Genomic DNA, 17,150 nt, shown 5'->3' with positions numbered 1-17,150 from the left:
TTGCATGCATACAGCCCTTACAGCTCTGGGAAAAGTAGGTTACTTGCACATTCCCAATGCAAAAGGCAGCTATGGTACTAGAGCACAGCAGGCTGTGTCTCCAACAGGAAAACAAGAGGCTTTACTTGTTTCTTAACATCAATAAAACTGTCCATTTGCTGCTGACCAAATCCCTTATAACTGCCAAGGCACAGCAGAAAAGGAATGCTAACAGCATATCTTCTGCCAGCTGCTGGACAGAAAAGCAGAAGAAACAAACAGTACCTTACCACTCTTCAGGATTAAGAGATACTATTTGCTAATAATGAAAGAGATGGAGAACTACTCTGAAAAACATGACACACAGGCATCCTCAGATGGATGGAATACAGCTGTCTTCTAAACTAGTGAAGAGTAACTAAAACGCTATCAAGAATAAGCACAAGACAGATTATTTGTGGTTTCACTGACAAAGCAGAGCTTAAAAGCTTCATGGATACACATACATTACGTTCAAAGCACCTACCTTCATATTTGCTTTGAGCCAAAATTGTCACAGTTTCACCTTTGGGAATTTCTAAAAGATACAAAACAGCTTCTTCCCGAACAATACCTCTGAAGTCTTGAGTGTTTACCTATATACAGAAAAAATTTTAAAAAAATTCAACAGCTGAAAAATCAACAATAAGAGAAATTTTTTTTTAATCTAAAAAAATCTTAAATATTCTCCTCCCTTATTATATTTTGTTTAAAGTGTCCTAGTTAGAACAGCTGGGACCAGTTCATCACTGTATGGATGTAACCCAAAACTGTGTATTCTATAGCCTTCCATGCCATTTCCCAGAAACTGGTATCAATAGACTATTTATACCTTCTGCCCATAGAGCAGCCTGACTCCTCAGGCTATAAACTGGGTGTTAAGAGGCCTGCGAGATAAGAAGGTGCTTCCCTGTTCTCACACTCTTTTGTGGGACTCCCTGCCCTGAGGGAAGTACTGGGCATTCCTGCCTGAACTGGAGAATATATAATCTTGGAGTCTTGGAACTTTTGGAACCACTCGTGGGATCCAGAGGAAGACTGCAGATCACCGCTCTCAACCAGACTGCAACCACCACTTTTCAACCAGACTGCAACCACCACTCTTGACCGGACTGCAATCACCACTCTCACCAATAGGTTTTCCCCTCTCCTTTTCCTTTGGACTCAGGGGGCCCAAAGAACACCACTCTGTTCATGCCCCAGGGTGCTGGGTTATATATTTGGGTTTAGTGGGTTAAACCCAATTGTTTGTCTGTATAATTGTACTTATTGTATTATTTTATTAAATTGTTATTCTGACTTATAATCTCTCTTTTGAGTTGAGTTCATTTCCCCTGCTGGTTTACCTTTAAACCAGCATACAAAGTCAATATGAATGTCTTTTGTGAATATTTTATTCCAGCTGTTAACAGCAATCTGTTTAAAAAACATGGTCCTGGATGTGCACTGCTAGATTGCTTCTTCAACTTAAACAGGCTCCAAAGGAGCAAGTGAAAAAAGGCAGAGAGAAAATTACATTAGCCTCCTATTTGAATTTTCAGGAAAAAAATGAGAATGAAGGGAAAAAGTAGCACAGATGATGTAAGTAAGAAACTGGAAAAATGAATCACCACAACACAAGGAAACTGGAGAAAGGTGAAAGAAGAAAATTATGATGCCCTCAACTTTTTCCTCTCCAAGACTAGAAAGAAGCATTATACAAAAAATTTATTGTCCCATCTTGCAGCATTTTTGATTAATATTTCTTCAAAGTACTCCTTCCACAAAACTGCAAACAAACTAAAGCTTGGTATACAACTCTCCTTCAGAAACTCATTTCTGTAAGATGCCTCTACCACACACACATCCTTCAAAGCAATAATTTGATTTCCTAAGATCATAATTTCTTCTGTATTTCCATTAAGAAGCAAAACAAAGTATAAAGAAGTTCTTTGCATTTCAAGGACACATACTCATACCTTAAGAATCTGATCTCCTTCCTGTAGTCCCTCCTGGTCAGCTGAGGTCCCTTCTTGAATTCCAGCAATAAATATGCCGACATCATTTCCACCTGCCAGTCGCAGACCCACGCTATCCCCTTTCTTGAATCTCACCATTTTCGTATTAGGACTACAAGATTTACAAGCAGAAAAAGGAAGTAAGGCCAGGTATTAGGCATATAACAGTAACAGGTTGTCGAGAGAAAAAAATTGCTACTCCTTCAACAAAATCATATTGATAATATTCGTATGCCCTTTCTTTCTCTATGTAGGCTATACTTACCCAGTTAACTCTTCAGTGATGGAAGGAAGCAGAGAATTTGCATTTTTCATAGTGGAAACTAAACTAGGAAGAGTGACTAAGTGGCATACACAGACTTGACAGAGCAGGAAAACAGTCCCCAAATAGTTCCCTACCTATTGTATCCTCTCTCATATAAGCAGCTGGGTTTTACAGTCAGAGTTATAAGTAATCATATTCATTGTTTTTCCCTTTATACTCTAGAGAACTGTAATATGAATTAAATTTATACCTATTTGCTTTGTAGTATAACATGTTTGTTAGAAGTCTTCAAGTTTTCTTGTAATAAGAAATATTTCCAAGTATAACATACTGGTATGTTTACAATCAGCCCTTTCACATTGCAGTAGGAGACACTACTGGACTAGGCTCAGCTTTTTTGCTGTCAGAAAAGCTGTATGACTGAGTGACCTTCCAACACAGAGGACACTACTTATCTGTCAGCCATTCTCAGTAATACCCTAAGCCTGTATTATAAATTCCCCTTCACCAAAATAATCACTTGATTAATTTGCACATCAATGACAACATATGCAGAGTCCAACCCAGAAAAGATCCAAGAAGAGAATCCATTTAAGAAAATACTCCAAGCTATAAAATGCCTTCAAAACCTTATCTTTAGGTTTCTCCTTACAATCTCAACACTCCTCTCTCTTCAATTTCTGTTTTTGGAAACTCTCAAAAGAAAACATGTAGGTTGATTTCCTATTAATAAACTCTACAATAAAATAAAACTATTGTGCACGTTCCCATGCAAGCCCAGAAGGACAAGGTGTTCTATACTTTCCAGGTAGAAAACAAGTCTATACCTTCAGATACCTCTGAAACTAAGCTGAACTCCAAATTTCATCATTAGAATCCATGTCATCTCTTTTTGGCATTGAGCTATAATCACTCCAAATGGAGAAAAAAACCCGCAAACCTATGCAACCAAGAATCAGGTACAGGTCACTGGAAGAGTGCAAAAGAACTCAGCAAGTCCCATCTTACCCATATATTGCTTCATCTTCTGGGCTGGGTTTAAGAATCATCCGTGTAACTGCTTTTGGTTGAGACACTAAACACAAGAAAAAAAGACAAAAGAAGTTACTGAGATATTGAAATGTTATATATGGCAGCAATTTTTAGCTATCAGATAGCAATCAAACCCCTCCATGCCAAAGACTAACACAGATTTAAACATCAAGCATGTCTGACTAGAATTAATTTATTTCCCTTCTTTTTTTAATTCTTAAGAAGAACAAAGAGTTCAAGGGAAGGATACACAGCTCTTTCAGGCAAGCTAGATTGATTTCATTTGACTGCTTAGGGCGAAAAGCTAACAGCAGATGCTCTAGGAGAGTACTTGCTTTTTTTGGAGGTGGTAATTCTAATAAGCAACTGTCTTCAAATAATCTCAGGTGTTTCTTCTCTCTGCACCACAAAGCAAAGACAGACCTCTTCTCTGTGTGTCAGGATGGGTATGACATGAAAAGCATACCAGATATGTCAACACGATTGAGGGACGAGACATTCTGTGACCAGGGACAAAAAAGAAGCAACCAAAACCTTCAGGCTCTGACCTGCTGAGTCATCTTGGTAGTTCAGCTCTTTGTTTGTGTCCACAACTGTAAGAGTAGGAGTAGCAACATCACCAGTTGATTTGAATGGTGTAGGCATTGCTCCCATCCTGGACATCCTATTGGATGGATCATCTTTTGCACTAAAAGAAAGAAAAAGAAAAAAAAGTGTAGTGAGAGAATGACATGTATTTTAAGAACTTCTTTGACAAGCATTAGAAAAATGAACTAGAAAAGACCATTTCTTACTTTGGTTTCTCTTTCAGCTTTTCATTGGAAGAATGTGAATCCAGATCAGAATGATGTAATCTGTCATCTTGAGGGGAGAATGATCTGTTTGACTCTATTTCAGAAATATCTATAAAAAGAGTAGCAAATCAAGAAATGTAGGATTTGTTTAACTTATTCACTTGTCAGATCATCATGTTTATTTACACAGTTTTCAAATATAAGATACACTGAACCTTTCAGCCTACTCCTGTTTTCAAGTTGGATTTGCTTAGGGTTCAAAAAGTGCTGTTTACCTTTTAGTGCTTCCACCCCTCTATCCCCCCAAAAATATTTCAGGAAGATTTCACACAACCTTTAGGAAACATACTCACATCACACAACTACTTTGAGCATACTACAGACTTGTTAGCTAGTGTTAGCAGCCTTTTATTTGAGATCTTGTGGAGGTTCCCAAACAGAAGACCACCTTCACATTTATAGTCTTCATATAATTGCCTTTCAGTGACAAATGAAACAGTGACCCTCAGACTTGAACCGTATCTCCACCTAGATAAAACCTACAGAAAGTTCCACCCCATATTCTGACATTAGAGAAGTAAGTATTTTGTAGTGAATAATATAACTGCTCCCCCAAACATTCTGAGCCCTTCCCAAAGCAAGATTATGTTGAGAGGTATAGCTCATACACTCTAAGAGATCATTTGTATAGAATAGGTACTTGGAATGGAAACCAGATGTCCAGGGGGACTTAATTTCCTCTTGTCCTGATATTTTTCCCTCCATTTGAATGCTGCCATGAATGCTAATGACCTCAGAAGAAGAAACCAGTCCAATGCACTTGATTTAAAATTTTATTAAAGCAATTGACTTGCTTGTTCCACGAGGACTGATTTTGACAGAACAATATTGCTGCTTCTATGTTTGCCCCTTCACAAAATGTAATCGTATGATTACTACAAAATTATTTTCACCTAAAGGAAGTGGGTTTGATGCTTAATTGACTATTAACTTAGGTTTGTGTTTCTTTATTTTTAAAGAACCTAGTACCACTCTACCACAGCAAAAAACTATAAGCTCCATTTTGTCCCTGCACAGAGTCCAGAACTTTTTATCCACATTAAACCTCACCATCCATTTCTGAGTCACTGTCGTTCAATGAAGGAATGTTGAGTAGCGTCTGCTTTCGATCCCTGAGAACAACCAGCTGGAGTTTCCCCCGTGATTTCTCAATCAGTTTTCGGGCATCAGCTAAAGACATGTTCTCTGTCACTGTACCATTGATCTGGACATAAAAAGGCAACAATAACACTGAAAGTAAACAAACAAGTTCATTTATTAAACTTGCTCAAGTTTAATAGTGAACTTGACCATACCATGGCTTCATTCAGAATAACCACTACAACCAGTGCCCACCAAACTGCCAGCAGTAAAATCAGAACAGACCTTGAGAATGATATCCCCTTCATGAAGGTTGCCATCTTTGGTTGCTAGGCCAGTACGGGTCATTTCTTTAATGAAGATCTGACTTCCAAGACGGAGTCCATATTCTGGAATCAAGAAAATAATCCACTGTATCTTAGAAGATGAGTGAGGATGTATTTTTAAAAAAACTACACAGTGTACATGCAGCAAACACCATTACAACATGAAAAAAAAAGGAAAAAAAAAAGAAAAACATGCACACCCAGTAAACCCACTTAACCCTAGGCTAATTCTCCTCTATCTATGCTGACACCAGAATATGAACATACAACAGTCCAAAACCAATCACGCATGGATGATTAGTCTGCATCTTCAACAGCAAAAGAATGCCTTTGTTCTGGAGATGCTTATTAACATACTGGACTACATTCTCTCTGATTCATATTTTGCCTGGCATAGAGGGAGTTTCCTGTGCAGTGCCCTGGCAGCCAGGGGAGCCAACCATGTCCTGGGAGTCATCAGGACATCCCCAGCCAGTTGAGGGAGGGGATTGTCCCACTCTGTTCTGCACTGGGGCAGCCTCACCTTGAATGCTGTGTGCAGTTTTGGGCACCACAATATAAGAAAGATATTAAGCTTTTAGAGGAGCATCCAAAGGAGGGCCATGAAGATGGTGAAGAGCCTTGAGAGGAAGCCGTATGAGGAGAAGCTGAGGTCACTTGCTGTGTTCAGCCTGGAGAAGAGGAGACTGAGGGGAGACCTCATTGCAGTCACAACTTCCTCATGAGGGGAAGAGAAGGGGCAGGCACTGATCTCTGTGGTGACCAGTGACAGGATCCAAGGAAATGGCCTAAGGTTGTGTCTGGGGAGGTTTAAGCTGGATATTAGAAAAGTTCTGCACCCAGAGGATGGTTGGGCACTGGAACAGGCTCCCCAGGGAAGTGGTCATAGCACCAGGCCTTACAGAGTTCAAGTGTTTGAATGATACTCTCAGGCACTTGGTGTGACTCTTGGGGATGGTCCTGTGCAGGTCTAAGGGTTGGATTCAATGATCCTTGTGGATCCCTTCCAACTCGACATATTCTGTGATTCTGTGGGTTATTTTCACCAGTTGCTGCATACAGACCCTGTCCTATCTGTAGTCCAAAAAATGTCTTGGTTGTTTCAGGCAAAGGAATTTTTTTTCCTCCCCTACCCTTCTTTCCCTTTGATCCAAGTCACCTGGATCACTATGTTTGCTACTTAAAAACATAGGCAAAAACTCTTAAAACACATGCACCCTAGAGCAACAGGATGTTGTTCTGCTTTAAAAGATCATTACATTTGAGCAAGTCTGCATAGTATCCATATGAATGGCAGAAATTATTACGGTGTAACTAGCTAAACATAAAAGTTAACAAAGGCACCCTTAATTTCTCCTTATTTGTGTATGTATCTGCATTATCTTTACAAGTGGAAACTTTATACACAGGGAAAAAAGGGGAAGGAGGGAAAAGGATCCTTGCCAAAGTCAATGAAAAAAAGATGTTAACTCAAGCATACGAAGTTTACATTAGCAGAAAATTCTTACAAATCATAACAGGGCAAATTAGAAAAAAACCCAGCAACCACACCAAAAACCCCCAGAAACAAACCACCACCCCCCCTTGAAAAAACCCCAAGCAGAAGAGAATGCACAACCTAATCTCAGATACGCTTTACAGCACAAACCTTTATTTCACAGTGCACAAAAGGTCAGGCTTTTGGCTTTCATTTACACACTCCAGTACTCAGTAAAGAGAGGCTGTTTCAGCTGTTGATGTTTCAGTATTTTTTAACAACCAGAACCAAACAATCCTTATTATTAAAGGCAGAGTCTCATCTTCACCCTTTGTAGCTAATCCTTTTGAAGATGTGCCAAATGTAATCTGACTCATGATCAGATTCATGTTTTCCACCAGAAGAAAAGGGCAGAGAAAATGGAAAAACAAGGACACAGTGGTTTGAAAAGACTGAAATTACGTGGGTGAACAGGCTCTTTGTTCAAAGGTGAAGTCTGAGGAGCTGGGGGAAAAAACACCCCAAATCAACTAGGAAGAATGAAAGAACAATCTAAGCTACCAGTCAGAAAAGGCAACATTTAACCTGTAAAAGCAGAAAGTAATTCAGCTTTTCTCCTTCCCCCATCAAAAACTGTGCTGTATTAAAAGTCAAGCTGTATTGGAAAGTCAGTTCCTCTCCTCCCCTACTATACCTACCTTCATTATGTCTGCCTTTTGTTAAGAGAACACTGATGGGTGCATTTGGATCCTGTGGTCCTAGGTACTCCTGTTGGTGATGTATTTCAGGCGAAGGACTTCGCGAATGAAGTCTATCCCGACTTCGACTCCTCCCTTCCCTCCCATATCGAGGATCAGGTTGAGATTCATGACTATAATTAGGTGGGCTGTAGTCTCCTCGGTACTCCCGTTCATAGACACCATCCCTGTCGATGCTCCTTCCCCTGCTTCGATCTCTTCTATAGTCTCGATCCAAGCTCCTGTCAATGCTCCTACCATGACTTCGATCACGGCTGTAGCTGCATTCCCTGTCACGGTCTCTGCTTCGGTTACGCCCTCTGTCTTGCTCATCTCTATAGCCCTGATCCAGGCTGTTTCCCCAGCTTTGGCTGCGCCCTCCATTACCACTGTGCCAGCTTCTCTCACTGTAGCCACTTCGAGCACTTTTGCCATCAAATTCTGCATGGTCATCCATTACATCTAAAGCTCTGTCCTCATAGTCAAGGGAGGGGCTTCTCTTCAGTGCCGCAGCCTGCACTTTCCTTGGTCTTTTCACTACCTGTTCAGTACAATACAAAACAAATAAACAAAATCCCTTCAACGGCCAAAATGTGAAATTGAACAGATGAATATTCTTCATGTTTCAAACAGGTTGGGGGAAAAATAAGGAAAAAAAAGAATGATGTTCTACTGGACAAGATCTGTGTACGCAGAATATCATATCCCTCACTCAACTTTTGTTTTATCCAACTACCACTTATTGCTCAGTAAAATAAACACAGAAGACATACATTGTATTCCCAGTTTTTCATCAAGATAACTTTGTGACATTGGTTAACTTCCATCTGTTTCACCTGTAGAAACTATGTCTTTGTTTTTTTTTACTCTGTACATTCTATTGGGGAAAGGGTTGCTTTGCTTTATGACTTTATGGTACACTTCATAGAAGAAACCCCAAATTTTAACTGGTTACACACATACATACTACAGTAGAGTGAATACATCTGTAATTTACTTACAATGGTGGCCACTTTTCCACTTTTTCTAAGCTGTTGAACTGCAAAAGAATGTAGAACATTTTCCATTGGAGTCCCATTAACAATGACCACTCGGTCATTTTCTCTGGAAGCAGGGGGAGGGATAAAAAAAAAAAAAAAAAGAAAAAGAGGATTTAAGAGGAGTTGTCATGAAAACACCACAAAAATTGTTGTTGTTTTGTTTTGTTTTTTTTTTCAGAGGGAACCTATGGATTTTATTCAGTTTAACAGGGAGTTCTGCTTAAAACCTGTGTTTGTTACACAAAAATTACAATATCTGAATAGTAGAAGCAGCTTTTGGTATGTTTAAAAATTAGACTTCGAGCGACACTGTGTATCTTTGTACATATACTATGTCGAGCTTAAGTACCTCGCCATATTGTTTTTAAAGAACATTTGTGATGACTATTAAAACTTTTTTTATTTCAGTTTTTTTCAGAGCTCCTACTTTTTCCACACCTCGTGCTAGACTTCTTTCACACCAACATTTTACAAGAGTTTCAAAGTGCTGCAGCCATACCATTATTTTGTCTAATATTGACAAGTATGACTATAGTACAGTTTCTGGAAGACTGGTGTTCAGGTCCCATCTACTCTTTAGAAAGATGACTGGGGGAAAAGAAACCAACAACACTATAATAAACAGGAAGTCCTCCCTGTCCTAAAACACAGGCCAACTGAGATTGCTAACTTGACTATTCAGACCTCCTGCATGTCAAACAGGCCAGTAAGATTTAACTCAGTCACCCCCGTGAAATAGTCCCATAACACTGATTAAATAAAACTCATAAATTTCATAAAGGCAGTTCAGTACAAAAAAATGCAAGAGATTAAAAAAATCCCAATTTACCACTCCTCATATTAGTTTATTCTGGTGACTACTCAGTTACTAACCTTATAGTCAGAGTATTAGCTCAACCAATTACTGATTTCTCTGCAGCTTTCTGATAGATAAAAGAAATCTTTGATACCAACTATTTTCTCTTCATTATAATCAAATCACATCACAATCTTCTTTTTCAATAAGAAGATTATAAATCTAAGCCTCTATTTGTAAGGCACTCTAACTCCTAAATGATTTTTGTGCCCCTTTTCACATCCCTCTAATTCCTTTTACTGAGTGAGTATGCCAGACAGCATGCTATATTCCAGCTCTAGTTTCATCCGGGCTTTATGTGAGAATTAAAATAGCTCTCTTCACAATCCATACATGCAAAGGCAGTATTGAACTTAATGTTGTAACATTATATCAAGAAGTCCATCTATTCACACCCATTTTACCCTAAAAAAGATCTCAGGATTGTAATTCCCAAACACTCTGAAGGTTAAATTTCTTGATTTATTGGAGGAACGGCTTTGCATTCAGTTCCCTTTGGAATGTGCCTTGTCTGAATGTGCCCACACTGTTTGTTATTGCTTGCCATCATCAATTTACCTATGATCTTACATAATTTGTGGACATGATTTTACCCAAATCACAGGCGATTATGGAACAGGATGTATGACAGTGGTGTTGTGCAGGGATCACTGCTGTAAAATGTAGGTTTTATACATTTATGTTAAGAATGGTTTATTACTTGCTTCACAGTAATCCTTTTATTCAGTACTCAGTAACAATTCCCACATCAGACATTTCATTTCCTAACCAAAAATTAATGTTCGGTGAAATGGACAAAATCTACATTTTTTAATTACTGCACAACTTTGGCATTATTCCAAGTTGTCTAGTCCTCATCAGGTATTTCAGGTCAAAGGATAACAAACTGATCAGGTGGGTAAAAAACTCTCAGCCTACAGATTTAAAATCACTTGTCCATGATAAATGCTGCTTCACCAAGGATGAAGTTATCAGGAGGACTACAGAAACACTTTATTTCCACCTATTTTTCTTTCAAATAAAAAATAAATATTTAGCAAACCTTCTTTGGGCTGGCTTAAGGCATTCTTGGAAACTAATGATAGATCACTAAATCTGAGGAAGAACAAGAAGGATGTTTTAAGATACTAAGTATTTCTACCATTTCTTCAAAAGAAATGCAATTGTAAAAGAAACATACTTAACTGTTAAAAACTTTTCAACACCACTGAAATTTAATTTCTTACCAAATAGCGAACAGTGGATTAAATTACTAAGATTTCAATGAAGCCAGTCTGAAGGTTTTATGTATTCTGCAGCCATGCCCCTCAAAATATCAGATAGAGAAAGAGAAAGTGCTTACTGAAGTAATCCATCTGCTGGACCACCTGGGAGAACATCTGAAATGACTATCGATGTTTCACCATTTTCAAAATGAGGGTTATCTCTGCCGCCAGAAACTGCAATTCCAAATCCTCGTTTTGAATCCTTCACAACAAAATGAAATACAACAAAACTCAAATCCAGTGACAGGAATTTTGACAAGGAGAAAGATGAGTAACATCAATGTTCCTGTGATGGCACTGTAACTAGATATTATTCAAAATATAATAGTTGCATGCAGAGAGTTGCAGAAATACACAGCACCTCTAGATTTAAAAAAGAATGGGTTTACAAATCCATTTAACAACACAGTAAGTTCCTCAATCTACAACCTTATGATGGTTGGTAATTAAGTAAAGGACTCATTTAACTTTGCCTGCATTTTGCTTCACCATCCTAATGGTTATTCATACCAAACTTATCTTTAGGTAAATCTATTTTATTACTGATGCCTGGGAAAGTGGAATAGCTTTTTCAGGATCTCATCTTCATTACGATTGCTAACTAGTTTGTAAGAACTACTTACTCATCGATCAAACTAAACAAGACCATGGCCGATTACAAAAATCAAGGAGTGAACTTGTACCTTCTCTCTAATTATCCTCTATCACAATCACTATTTTAACTATGTAAATTATGTCAAACCTGTCACCACAGAAATAACAGATTCATAAAAGTCCTAAGATGGCATTCATAAAATCAAAGAAATACTTCACAGGACATGAAGGAAGCATGTCAACAGCTAGACCTGAGAACTGTTAGCATAACTGAACTGCAGACAAGAAGGTATGCACAAAACCACTCAGGTTTAATTTTATCAGCTACTTAACATATACATCATATTACTAAAAATGACCAATTATGTTACATTTAAACAAATTCGCCACTACACTGAATGTAGTGGCAAAATAGTACACCAGATAAAGTGCTTTTTCCCAACTCACACTCAGCATGGGTTATTCATCATACGTCAACTCAAGTTCCACTAATGTTGTCATTAAGTAGTTTACTCTTTGAGGAGGAAAAAAGCAATGTGTTTTTCTTTTTAAACAGCATTTCACTTGCTGCACCTTAGTTTTACAGGAAGCAGTTTGATGCTTCATACCAAAACATTACTGATTCAAAATAATGGTAAAATTCAATGTAGCGGCTGATGCAGCAAGTCCAATAGGCCTTTGTCATGTCAGTACCGTAGGTCTGCCTTTGTGATAAAGAAGTAATGCTCGTTTACACGATATCCGAGATCTGAAAAGCTGAAGGTTACAGGAACTAAGATCTTCTTCGATGTTTCTCCTGTCTACCTCTGTAATCTGAAAAGCAACCCTTTCTCAACAACACAGCACATGAAACTGGTTGTGTAGAAAAGATCGCTATTTTACATTGGGCTGTCAAGTTCAGTTCATTGCAGAACATATAAAAAAACTCAGGCTGCTCAGTAAAGGCTTCTAACTGAACCCAGATCAGCAGAACAGTTGCAAAGACCATTCCCACCAAAGCCAAAGTGCACACCCTGTACCATGGTGTGGCAGCCTAGTTACTATGGGCTAGAGACTGTGTGACACTGATAGTTCAGGTATTTTAGAAATTTTAATGACAGAGGTTTTCCACTAGATTCTACGCTGGTAGATATAAGAGTATATTACAAAAATAAAATCAGTTCAGTGATTATTACAAAGTTTGGACACTAACCACAAACTCCTTGGCAAAACCATCTGCTTTATTTCTAAGGCTATTCAATAATGAATTTAGCTATGTGCCTGATCACGTGGTATAATACACTGTCATTAGAAAGAGCTAACAGCAGCAAATACAGCACTTAAATTGTTAATTGTTAATTGAATTTACTCTTTAAACACTAAAGAGTCAAACTATTGTATGAATAAATAGCAGCTAAGCTTTCAAATAAAAAACTTATCTGAGTTGGACAATGAATTAATCCTACTCTATACTCAGATATGCTAATAACATCTACTGCAAAACATATTTAGATTAAACCAGTGCTTGAATATTTGAAAAATAAAAATGTAACAGGCACTCACTCACCTTTTGTAAGGTCACAGTGTACTGTTCCCATATCAGCTCTTCCATGCCTGGGGCCTGGTGCACACAGAAACCGATTAGTTTTATGCTGTGTGTTTTACTATCTAAATTAAAATGTAAAATATCCCACTAAAACATATGTTTAAAAAAATACGCATATTCTAATACTTTAGTAGAATTAGTATGAAATCTATGTATTTCAATTATTGATGATTTTTCTTTAAAAAGGTAAAAAACATTAATATGTCCAGGGTGGTAGAATCCCTTCACGTTTCACTGATTTAACAGCTCATTCTGATTTTCTAGAAAAGCCTTATTCACCAAAAGCATTTAATTCAGACCAACTACTGTTCTATAGCCCTGATTCAAATAACACAGAATACTTATGGAAGACCTCTCCATCCAACTGTGCATAAGTTTAGCACTTGAAACTAAGGTTTTCATAACGAACTAGACTTCAGATCTTTTGCTTTTTGTTCATGTGGATTTAACAAAATGTTTTGTCCACTATGAATTACATAACTAAGTATTTAGGTTCCCATCAAGAAATTAAATTTTACAGGAAAACACAGTGTATAACTATATAGTACATGTATAGTACGTACAATAGGATACTATATAGTTCTGTGACGCTTCTCAGTGTTTTTTCCACATTTCCAGTTAAAAATGATCATGAACCAATCAGTTTATCTTACATGATACAACCTTAAACCTTTCCAACACAGCTTAAAATATAATACAGAATAATCAGCCAGCTCTGATGCACCATATAGTACACAGCCTTCAGTGCCTGTCCTGTAAAACCAGGAGAAAAATGAGCCACAACATTTTGACACAGTGCAAACACTTCAAAATACGAAGCATCCATTGCAGAAGAAAACTCCAGGCACTGCATAAGTACTGCATCCACATACTCAAGCCATAGGTTTTATTTGTTTTTACTGCTAAAAGTGGTCTTCCCTCTTGTGAAGCTCAGAAAATGTAAGTTCAGACAAAAGCTTAGTTTAGACTTAATGGTCTTTTTAAGGGCCTAGTAGGGGTTACTGGCAAATGAACTCCAAAACAATAGACAGAGAAGTGACAAAAGAAGGGTATGTCTGTACTTTAAGGAGTCCCCTGTATTTCCAGAGTAAGTCTTCTGGCAGTACACAACAATTTACCAAGCTATGGATGTTATTTCTCATATGAAAAAAAATCCTTGATGTGTTGTTCCAATCGATTCTGAGCACCCCAAAGAGCAACTAGATTGACATTTTCCATTGCATATTCACTGTATTGAAAAACAAAATTAAAAAAAAAAGTCCTGCTCAAAGATCCTGACGGAATACGCAAGATATTCAGCATTTTTACCAGGAATTTTACAACACTGAGCAGTGTTAAATTTCCACTGTTCTGCCAGAAAATGAACAATGCTTTCTAGTTTTCAGAACCTCTGGGGTCTAATTTAGAAAAAAAAGAAATTAAAAACAGATGTAGGAGAGGATGGCTTATATCAAAAATAATACATACAAGTAATTATTTCTAAATTTTGACTTGTCTAGGTCAGACAAGATTGTGTTCATAACTATTAGTAATAAAACATGTGTCTTAGGGTCAGCGTTGAACATGCTGAATCACACAGTGAAATTGTTTTATCTGATATTCCCATTTAACCAGTTGATATGTCTAAACCTTCAAATATCTGAAATTGAACTGTCTCACTACATATATTCCCTTACACAGAGAATCCTTTCTGTAAGTAAAAAATTCCTCCTTAAATAAGCACTTTTTCTGAACTGCTGTGATGCTGCCGTAAATAGAAGCAACCACACTTGCTTGTCTGGCATGTAGGAAAATGTGTAAACAGTTTACCTAGTACTGACCCTTGGCTATACTGTTGCTGTCCTGCTTTTCTATACAGTATTTTCAAGCTCTGCAAAAAACCAGTCTGTGCTAAAGAAGGACCTCCGAGACATTTAAATTTCAGCTGACTTCACTGAACAAAGTTTTAGAAACGAAAGTCAGTATCAAACAATGGGTAAAATTTGAAGGACAAGCAGGTTGGTTCAAATTTTGAAGAAGGAGGGGAGATAGAAAACCTTTCTAATTAAAAAAAGGCCTCAGCAACTTGCATGTGTAACAAGAACATCAGTAAAGTTCAGTTTGCACTGTATACAGCTCTTACCAACTCTACCTCCCAGCCAAGAATACTGAGGCCAGCTCTGAGCAGGCACAAGAGCAAGGCAGGCAGAATGCAGCTGATGAGAGGTTACTACTCATGGGGACAAAGAAAGGCCTGAGAACTGACTGTTATTCAGTAAAGGAGGAAAGCACAGTAAAGATATCAGGGATGGATTTAAGGGTATGAAACAGGAAATTTACAGGAATTTCCTTCCAGAAAAACTCAGCCTCCCATGAGCAGTGGCACAAGTAAAACCTTGTGCACAACTGGAGAGATGTATTGGGTAGTAAATCAAAGCACCATAAACTAACAAGGATAACTTTACTTTGCTCTGACAAATAAGCCTCATGGTATCCTGTCAAAAAAATAAGTAGTAAGAATGAAAGAAAAACTACTGCCTACAGACAGTATAGCTAAGGTCTTACAAGATGTTGAGCCTATAATATCATCTCATTTGTGCCTAGAAAAAGTTCCTCTTAGTATCAGTGACTGTTTCAGGTATATTCTGTGTAAATTTTGGGGGTTTATTTTTAGCTGGAAACTGTTACTGAAAATTAAACAAAAGATAATTAAATAATTCGCTTTTAAATTTGTTTAGTATTTGTTAAAGTAATCCATTTTTAGAAACTGCTCCTCGGAAAACTGTCTCCCATTTGCTGTATGCTAGATTAGGGAAGGAAGGCACACTATGTACTTGAAAAGCTGATTTTGTACATAATAACCAAAACAACACTAGTTCTGCCATACTGATAAATCTATGCAGGCTTTGCAACACAGTTCAGAGAACTGAATGGTCACCTTGGAAGCCTGTAAGGCAAAACCACATCTGTACTCCTCAAATCTCTAAACAATAACCTCTTAACATTATTAAATGTACTGCTGCTTGCCATTGTCACGATGCTAACCCATACAGGCAGATAATTGGAGAAGACTGAGAGGGAGGGAGAGACTACAAATGTTATAAATCATCAGTGGGGGACTTGAGCAAAACTAGTATCTAAGTCTCCACCCCAATTGCAAAATTCCTGTACTCCACATTTTATAATGTAACTCTTCTCTGAATGCATCAAGTGATGAGTTATGAAAAGCCTCCATCACCTTGCCAATTTCTTCATACTTCATCTGTAAGGAAACACAAAGGGATCCTGAGCAGCTTGTGCATTCCTTACAGGATCGCAGTTTCACTGCAAGATAGCACACCAAAACACTGGAGAGAGAAAGGCAGGCAAAATGGTTAAGAACCCCACCTCCAGCTACTAATAGTAACTGTTTTACAAGTCTACCCAGGTTTGACACAGACAACAGACTACCTGCAGTAGATTCAAATTACTGTAATTAGCTAGTCTTAATTCATTAGTGACTAAAGTCAGTCCATTTCTAATTAGAACACTGTAGTCGGGATTTGCTTAAATCTGCCTAATGCTCATATACTAAAATGACAGGTGCTTTCTACATACCCAAAATAGACTGCTTAACAGAATCTTTGGCAGGAAGCTAGTCAAAGTGCTAAAATCGCCTGTGTGCTACAAACGGGCAGCTGTCGCAGTTCTCACTGACATTCATCAGATTTATGCAATTACTTGCTACTGAGAGACCACTGAAGACAATTTCATTCATGCTGAAAGAAGAAGAAAACCAGAAAACCTGTCACAAAAGTTGTCTGGCTATAAAAGTGAGTTGGAGTGGGGAGGGATATTCGAGGAGAGGAGGGGAATAAAAGACCTAGAGCAAGATGCAACAAAAAGCAACTCACGTGCCCTTTCAAAATCCCCAACTTTTTGACTGCATGTGACCACATTCGCTGCAGAGCTTGAGCTGTCTTCATTGTTGCAGGATATAATCTGTGAGGGAATGCCGTACATCCCCGTCTTTTCATCTGTTTTCACCACTCAACACGGTTATGTA

The 17,150-nt window shown here is 38.0% G+C and overlaps 1 protein-coding gene across 4 annotated transcripts in view; it reads right to left on the bottom strand.

Moving 5' to 3' along the window:
• The window catches only part of TJP2 (tight junction protein 2), a 66,078-nt gene that overhangs the window by 10,653 nt on the left and 38,275 nt on the right, over positions 1-17,150 (bottom strand). For 3 of the 4 annotated variants that reach the window (XM_039388808.1, XM_027722365.2, XM_027722368.2), the window contains exons 2-12: positions 13,088-13,141; positions 11,025-11,149; positions 8,788-8,890; positions 7,748-8,327; positions 5,532-5,635; positions 5,217-5,370; positions 4,107-4,215; positions 3,861-4,000; positions 3,289-3,355; positions 1,977-2,127; positions 506-614 (exon numbers count right to left, since the gene is read on the bottom strand). In XM_039388808.1, coding sequence (XP_039244742.1) covers positions 506-614; positions 1,977-2,127; positions 3,289-3,355; positions 3,861-4,000; positions 4,107-4,215; positions 5,217-5,370; positions 5,532-5,635; positions 7,748-8,327; positions 8,788-8,890; positions 11,025-11,149; positions 13,088-13,132 — 1,687 coding nt within the window. In that variant the 5' untranslated portion in view covers positions 13,133-13,141. Of the gene's footprint in view, positions 1-505; positions 615-1,976; positions 2,128-3,288; positions 3,356-3,860; positions 4,001-4,106; positions 4,216-5,216; positions 5,371-5,531; positions 5,636-7,747; positions 8,328-8,787; positions 8,891-11,024; positions 11,150-13,087; positions 13,142-16,343; positions 16,368-16,998; positions 17,086-17,150 lie in introns of those variants that run through there. The other variant, XM_039388809.1, reaches the window with a different exon arrangement.

Source organism: Pipra filicauda, unplaced genomic scaffold (assembly GCF_003945595.2).
Source record: "Pipra filicauda isolate LSUMZ 115617 unplaced genomic scaffold, ASM394559v2 scaffold68_size4259465_pilon, whole genome shotgun sequence".
Taxonomy (NCBI): Eukaryota; Metazoa; Chordata; class Aves; order Passeriformes; family Pipridae; genus Pipra; species Pipra filicauda.
The sequence above is the reverse complement of the archived record's forward strand: the minus strand, read 5'-3'. Positions and strand labels throughout refer to the sequence as shown.